Source organism: Porites lutea, chromosome 6 (genome assembly GCF_958299795.1).
Source record: "Porites lutea chromosome 6, jaPorLute2.1, whole genome shotgun sequence".
Classification (NCBI taxonomy): domain Eukaryota; kingdom Metazoa; phylum Cnidaria; class Anthozoa; order Scleractinia; family Poritidae; genus Porites; species Porites lutea.
In genome coordinates, this window is record NC_133206.1 from 217,677 (window position 1) to 225,670 (window position 7,994).

The 7,994-nt window shown below is 38.3% G+C and overlaps 1 protein-coding gene across 2 annotated transcripts; it reads right to left on the reverse strand.

Annotated features, from left to right (window-relative positions):
• Positions 1 to 2,267: 2,267 nt before the first annotated feature.
• Positions 2,268 to 7,944, reverse strand: LOC140940870 (histone-lysine N-methyltransferase SMYD3-like). Of its 2 annotated transcripts, none has more exons than XM_073389834.1 (4): positions 7,368 to 7,944; positions 4,736 to 5,041; positions 3,891 to 4,250; positions 2,268 to 2,770 (listed from the first exon to the last, which is right to left on the reverse strand). In XM_073389834.1, exons 1-4 carry the CDS (start codon positions 7,942 to 7,944, stop codon positions 2,580 to 2,582), a joined length of 1,434 nt encoding a protein of 477 aa, XP_073245935.1. In that variant the 3' UTR covers positions 2,268 to 2,579. The 2 variants fall into 2 exon arrangements, with proteins under 2 accessions (XP_073245935.1, XP_073245936.1); XM_073389835.1 differs by having other exon boundaries at positions 7,470 to 7,919.
• Between the last annotated feature and the right edge of the window lie 50 nt (positions 7,945 to 7,994).

The following is a 7,994-nucleotide window of genomic DNA, read 5'->3' on the forward strand; positions in this document are numbered from 1 at the left end:
CAATTCAAGGAGTTCTTAAAGTTCGCTACCATGTCCAATATCCAGAAAAGAAATTTGACGATTTAGTCAGAAAATAAACCGTCAGCTACTGCACTCGCTTTCTTTCAATGGAAGCGCATGAATGGGAGCGAAAGCCTGCAGCCCTAACGAGATCACGTGACGAAGCACAACTAAGACGATGGTGGACAATGATGCTATTATTTGGGTAATTTCTTCAGTGGTGTCGCGGACGGTTGCGATCACCAAATGACTTAATGCAAAAGATTGAAACGACACAAAACAATACGAACATTACAACACAAAAGCGAACAAACAATGGTTTCCGTCACACCAAGAAACACATTTGACAAGGAAAACTTGCGTGTGTAGAGTCAAGAAAATTAATTTGATATAAAGATGTTGAGAGGTCTTCCAACCTCGTTCCCAGGGTCCTCTCCTACTCGGCCCCCGAGGTTGACAGGTTTCTTTGTTCAAACGTTCCAGTAGTAACCAAGGTGACAGGAATATACTTCGTATTTGATTAATCTGGCACGCATGTTAATGAGAAGAATCCGCCAAACTTTTGGGCCTAGATGTAAAGGATTAACGGCTGCCATACTTTTGGGTTCAGTCCACGGAATAATATTTTGTTTATTTCAAAAGCTTTAAACTTCAGCAGAAGTGAAAAACGTCTTACGAGATTGACGGAGTAATTGAGAAAAATACTTCCAAAGCTAAAGCTATCATTTTACTCGTGAAAGTTTGATAAGGGTTAGGATTACGTTAACCGCATCTTGCTGACTTACTTCACTTTAGAAGTGTAACTGAGTGGGTATAGAAGAATTTCAAAAGTTTGTGGGGCCACACGGCAATGCAGTTTTTCCCCCCAACTTTTCCAGGCTTTGAACTATAGTGGAGAGATACGCTTTATTTCGGTGAAATTTAATTCTAATCAGCAAGTACTTTCTAAATCCGTCACGAACCTGGTTCACGATATTATTCCACTCCGATATAACAAAAGGAAAATTACCCGAGATAAACTTTAGAAGTGTGGTTTTCAGTGCAACCTAATTATGGCATGTGCTAAAACCCAGACGATGTATGACGGGTAATGATAAGTTACGAAAGTAGACCCAAAATCATTAGGGGCATGTGCTAAAACCCAGACGATGGACGATAGACGATGGGCGATACCAAATTTTCAAGACTTTTTCACGAAAGACCCTCCTCCGGGACTAGCAGAGGTAACTCTTCTAAGGAGCCCATGCCATCAGCAGATCTGGTCGGAGTCTCTAAAATGCGTCGTGAATATACACTTGCGGGTGAGAGGAGGTATATAAGGAAAGATGGGAGATGTGTATTTCCACCCAAACATGTCAAATATAAAGAATAAGCAAGCACATTTTCTGCCATCCCTTCTAACTGTTCGAAGTCACGTAAGACAACTATTAACACCTCTTTATAGGCAACACCTGATGGACTCTAGGATTTTCAGCATAAAGAGTTCATATTTGGTCAAGTGTTCTATTCACTTTTGACCAGGATTGTGGTCAAAACACTCAGACGTAATTTCGACTGGAAGTTACTGATTTTGCACAAACCCATCTTATACAGTGTACATCGAAATATGATACTAAGCAGCATTCTGACGCTACTTAAGAATAATTTGAGTCATTTATAACGTTTTTTTTAAATAATCTATCACGGCTATTGAAAATTGAAGGTTTGAAATATGTTTTCGCTTCAGTCGAATTCAAACTTACAGAATTTTTTACTTCTTACGGAGGTTATTCGCTAAAAACCAAACTTTAAGTTCCTAAGGTTGGATTTGTCAGTAGCTGGTCTAGATCGCGTAAAATTAGGCGTTTATCAATTTCTAAGTTTTTTGTCTATTGTTGTCATAGTAACATCGATTTTACTAAAACCTACACTTTGTATGATCGATCATTGGTGAAAATTTTATAGCGATCAGGCAAGGATAAAATCACTTTTAAAGCGATTGAAAAATATCGGAATGGCCTCTGAAAAACTATATCGAAACACCTTAACAAATTAAATGTTGTGCTTTTTTCTTCCACGGATTTTATTTTATAAACGGTATTTTCTTTAATGCGCGAAAATTAGTTGGCAACACGACAAGCCGGATAAAAATATCTATTCGTTTTTGCCCGCCATTGGGTGACAAATTTGAATTACCAATTAATTAACGCTCGTGTAACAAGTCTCGCATAGTTTTTAGTAACTATGACTCTCGTAAAAATGTCTGTAAAAATGGTATCACTCATCGTCTATCGTCCATCGTCCACCGTCTATCGTCTATCGTCTAGAATCCATCGTCTGGGTTCTAGCACATGCCGTCATACGAAGATAAAAGAAGAATTCGTGAATTAAGACCGGAGCACAACTCAGTGCACAGTGTTATGAGAATAGCTTCTAAGAGGCATTAACTTGCACATTGTTGGCCTGAAGGCTTTATACATAAAAATTTTACTTTCAATTTTTAAGTTACACACTGCCTTGAAGTTTAATTCTAGAATTCATGTTTGTTAACTTACAGGTCCCAAAACGATTTTAAACACCAGGCAATAATTATCATGTTCTCAGATTAACTCCAATCCCTGAAATCTGTTATTATGTTCCTCTCTGCCTAGTTCTTCTAATGTTCCAGTTATCATTTCTTGGAGTTCTTGAACCAGCGCATGATTACCGTAGGTAGTTTTAAGAATGGCTTCTGCCTCTAACAGCGACTGCAACCCATCTTTTAGTTTGTCCAGATATACTTGAAGTTTGCCTGTCAAACAAAAAATTCTTCAATACGGCTGGTCACACCTCGCTAACAGTCTGTGCCACGAAATGGTCTCTTATTTCACTTAAAGTGACGATGAAACATTGCAAGCGTAGCCCGGGATGTACAGTGTAATCAAGTCTTTTAGAAGTTTCCCAGTGTGAACCGGGTATATGGCCTTTTCTAGACTCATCCTTAAAGTGAGGTTCACTTGTGTTCAGACTGTTAAAAGTTTTCCTCATTTCTGGTTTCTGTATCCCTAATGAATTGTGAGAGAGTGTTGCTTGTGAAATATGAACATATGAAAATCATATATGTGAACTGCGGAATGAAGAATTATTTGAAGGAAGATCATCGCAGTTGTATAAACAACTTATGCAGCTGCGAAAAGAAAGCCTGAAAAAAATTTAGACTTGTCCGGGATTCGAACCCTTGACCCCTGGGACAATGGTGCAGCGCTCTACCAATTAATCTAACAAGCCAACTGGGAGCAGGTCATTGAATTGGTTCGTGATAAACCCGTGAAAGGATGATGATGAAATTATGAATATATGAAAATGGTATATGTGAACTGCGCAGTGAAGAATTATTTGAGGGAAGATTATCGCTGTTGTATACGCATGAAGTTGTGAAAAGAAAGCTTGAAAAAAATTCAGGCGACCTGCTCCTAGTTGGCTTGTTAGCTTAATCGGTAGAGCGCTGCACCGGTATCGCAGAGGTCAAGGGTTTGAATCCCGTACAAGCCTGAATTTTTTTCAGTGTTGCTTGTCTTACGTCAGTTTCTTTACGCTGGAAAAAGGACAGCGTTAATGAGAAAAAAAGTCTTCTTCAATAGGAACGAGTTACGAAACGTTTTTCAATAGAACGTATAAATTGTTCTAAAATTGAATGTCATTTTGAAAACCAAATCCCTCTTATAAGGTTTAAACAGGGTCTAAAAAGGCCCACCCATGTATCGTACCCTCCTAAGGAGCAAAGAACCCATTCCTCAAAAGATAAGACGAACTGTGTGGTAATGACTCAGATGGTATTTACTTCAGTTCAGCTCCCTCTCCACTACATGCACTTTCCTATCCTAAATCTGGCTTTTTTACTAGTATCCTAGTATGCTGAGGTAATGACCTACCTATCCTAAACAGCTGAATCCCAACACTTGGGTGGTTTATTGGATAATAGAGCTTGTATGCATTCATTGTTTGAAGTCCAAAGTCCAATGCGCTTTCCCACATCTCCAGATTAATGCATGCATCCATCGCTTTATCAAGTATTCTTGCTTTGATGTAATGTAGTTTGTGAAAGAATCCTCTTTGATGTGCTAAAATCCTCTCAGCAATATCAAGAACACCTTGCTGGTCATCTGATTTTTCTAAGGCTTTAATATCTTTTAAAGCTTCTTCGCTCTTTAATATAATTGTGTCTGCCTTAGTTCCAGCAGTCTTGTCCAAAAGGCTCTTACCACATGTGTTACAAGCAGAAAACTCACCCACTGGAGAAAAGAATGATTCATAATATTTGAACAAAAAAAAATATAAACAATATACACTGTGCTAAATTTTATAAATACACCTTAACAATAATCACTGTTTATTTCACTCTTTTGCAGGAAAACTCATTTAGTAATATCAGAAACTCATAAGCGGTTCAACCCCTTATGAGTTTCTGGTAATATACAATGACAGTTAAGTAAATTATGTAAATTAGAAATACTTCAATGATAGAAATACACTGACTGTCATTGCCACAAAATGTATTTCTTGCTTCACAATGTTAACATTCTGTGAGTAATCCCCTTGGCCAGGGACAGAGGCAAAAGCACACCACTCACTCACTGAGATGGGTAGAGTACTTACTTTTTATCTGACACAGCAAGAGCTTTCCTAATGTGAAATATAATCAACAAAAGAGTGCCTGCCTCCTGTTTTAAAAGAACATAGCTTTTCTCATTTCTACACAATGATATTGCCAATGTACCTGCCAAATCTCTTGGGACTGCTCCACAGCACCTTTTGTCAGAACACTGCAAACTTAACATGAGTCCATCTTCCTCCAAAGAAGACAAACACTTAGTACAGCTGCATTCAAAATAGTAACGGTTCCTTAAATCTTCTTTTCTCTGATAACTTGGGCAGAGAAGTTCAGTGTAGCTTATGGTAAGTTCATCACCTTCCTTGATATCTTCTGTTGCATGGACTAGAAGTTTTGTCTGACTAAAAGTTACCACACAATTTGGATAACATGAGTGGTTGAGCATAGTAGGTGTTTGATACATGCCAATACCTGTGAAAGGTGAAACACCAATTGGAATACTTAGTAAAAAGGTCTTATGATGTTACACTGTCCACTTACTGTATCTGATGTGTAATCATGACACAGATTTGGGGTTACTTATCAAAGTCTGGGGCTCACATGAGTCTACCTAGAACAGCATCAAGGATGTGCTCTTAGAAAAGGTGACAGGAATGCAAATCTCTGGCCCTGTGAAATCGTGTCCTGGGTCAGGGTTTGAAATTTACTTTTATGTCCTATTGCCCCTGGGGCAACCACAAGACTTGGTTTGGTTGCTCATGAAATATTTTCGTTGCCAAAGTCAACCTCTTGGCCCAGTTCAATCCAAGAAAGTAAAACACTGAGATAGCTCAATAATTATTAACAGGTTTTTTTAGTTTTTCACTAGAAAATGTGCCTCACTTGTTATCTGTTTTTCGACCCCATCAAGGCCTGTTAGGTTTCCAAATGCAGATTTATCTTTCAAAAACCATGAGCAATAACTACAAATCATAGCATTTTCTTTCACACGCAAGAAACAGTTCTTTGAGCTCTCTAAGTCTTGTGCCACTAATCTGCTGTAGCTTTATCTGCCTTAGTGAATTCCAAAGTGAAGGTGTAAATTTTTACAGCTGCACAAAGAATCAATAGGCTATAGCAGGCAGGGATCAAACATGGTGGGAATACACATGTGGGCACATCTCACTACAGTGCATCATGGACTATGTTTAACTACATAAACTTCTGGTTAAAGAACAACAAGTCCATTCAGGCCAAATGTTGAGTTTGGAGCCTTTTTTAACTTTCAACTAACTTTTAAGGATCATGAACCTTTCCAAGGCAAAAAGCTGCAATAATCGTTCCTAATTAGGGAATTAGGACTTAGAAGATTGGGTTGTCCGAGGGGCAGCCAGTCAGCACAAATTGGCTGCCCCACTGATGGTTTTTGTTGTCTGGGACAACTGGACAACTGTTAATTTCCAACCCTGATGGTGATGACATTTATGAAAAAACAAACATTTCCTACCCACCCTGGACTGCAAAATAGTCAGTATTTTTGGGTAGGTCAAGGAAGTGAGAGCAGTTAAATGAAGATCTATACTGAGGCCTTATGTGCTTTGCACAAGCAAGATATTAACGCTGGTGCTTTGTACCTTAAAAAACCGATTTTTACAGAAAGAAACAGACTGTTTTGCAGTCTGTAGTCCCCCAAGAGCAAAAGGAAGGCACCAGGTTCTACCAGGCACCCCTAGAGCACTTCCCTGGCTGTACTGATGCATCTATTATTTTAACATTTGAAGAAAAATTATTGCAGAGAAAGTTTTATAATGTGTAGTGGTATGTCATCACCAAAATTCCATATCAATTGACAAACAGTAAAGACAGGATATATCATCATCATCATCATAACAAAAAATCATTGTAATATTGAAGGAATGCAATTTATCTCACAATGCAGGAACTTGTGGTGTAGATTGTAATGTTTTGACTTTGCTTTTCCTTCTCAGGTGACTGGTTATGCAACCCCTTAAAGTGCACAATGTTCCACAGTGAATGGTTGGTGCATTTCAAACTCTGCTATTTTGGTGAAACTATTCCCTCTTCAGCCTAACATCATATGACCCTCCTGTCAATGTGACTCTTGATCACAGACATCCATGCTTTTCGTATTTCTATTCCACTGTATCTATTGATGTTAAAGTGGAGGTGAAGCTTTAAATGGTTGTCCCTCTGACCCTGACAGTGTAGCAGTGAGGATCAGAATCAAACACTCTAAAATGGCAGGGTCTGAATAAAGGTGATGCATGACAAGTCAACCTAATTGCCTTTATGAAGACTACCATTTGTCAGAAGAAATATTGCAATTGACTACAATATGGGAAAGAAAAAAAATACTTCATTATTGCGCTAGTTATTACGGATGGTCACCAGTTGCTTCGATACAAAGTTGTTTTCTGTGTATTCAGTAGAGTTATAAAATAGTTCCATGTACTTGCCTTTAAAAAAAGGAGAATATTAACCCAAAATGTTTTTCTTGTTCACTCTCAAACTATACTTGAAATGATCGAAATTTTTATGCTTGAGTTTGTACCAAAATGAGGTGGGTAAGATTTCCGTATAACCCCATACATTTATTATGCATGCAGCAATCATATACCTTTTGTCACAAATATTTTGATAAGAATAGAGTGGAAAAACGTATGCACGATAAATGTACGGGGTTAGATGGAAATCTTACTACGACCTGTACCGAAATGTCTTTGTATCAATACGACTGGTTTCCTTAAGGATTAAATGGTTGTTCTGTAGTTATATTTAGTTCTCAAAATATGCTCACCCAGAGGCTGTAATTCAGCATCACATATAGTAAAACAGTTGCATGATATCTTGCCAAAAAGCTCAAACAACTCGGCCGTTGAAAATTTTTGGAAATCTTTACCTCCAACAAAATGCTTAAGAACTGTTATGATGGTGGTAAAAGCGTCCTTCCTTAGTTCTCCGAACTGCTCGTGGTGGGAAACAAGCTGAGATAAATACTTGCACAATGCGTCGTCTGAATGTTTGTTTTGCATGATTCTTGCCATGAGACGCACAAGATCAGTTGGAACATTCGGAGAAACTCTAAGTATTCGTTCACATTCGATTTTGTGTTCCTTCCAATCCTTCTTTTGACATTGTCTATCACAGTAGCGTGCAAATTTACACTTCGAACAACGTTGAAGATCACACCCTTGGGTAAAACACATGTCGCAACATTGCCCTCGCACATTGTTACTTAAAACAAAGACCACAGGAATGGATTCAAGAATATTATCACCCGGCTTAGATGATATCAAAGCCCTCAAACCGCGTCCTCTTAGCTTTCCATAATCACAAATCTCAAAAAGCCTTTCTCGAGGTGTTAATTCCGCCATTTTTTTGTTAAGCAAGTAGTTCTTCATATATGGGATAAACCCCTGCACTG

Bases quoted from the DNA above. Each gene is read 5' to 3' on its own strand.
- LOC140940870 (XM_073389834.1), bottom strand. From the start codon at position 7,944: ATGGCGGAATTAACACCTCGAGAAAGGCTTTTTGAGATTTGTGATTAT. The intron at 4,251-4,735 runs GTACATTGGCAA...TCTTTTCTCCAG, and splicing joins AGTCCCAAGAGATTTGGCAG to TGGGTGAGTTTTCTGCTTGT. The intron at 2,771-3,890 runs GTAGGTCATTAC...TTTGTTTGACAG, and splicing joins GATTCAGCTGTTTAGGATAG to GCAAACTTCAAGTATATCTG.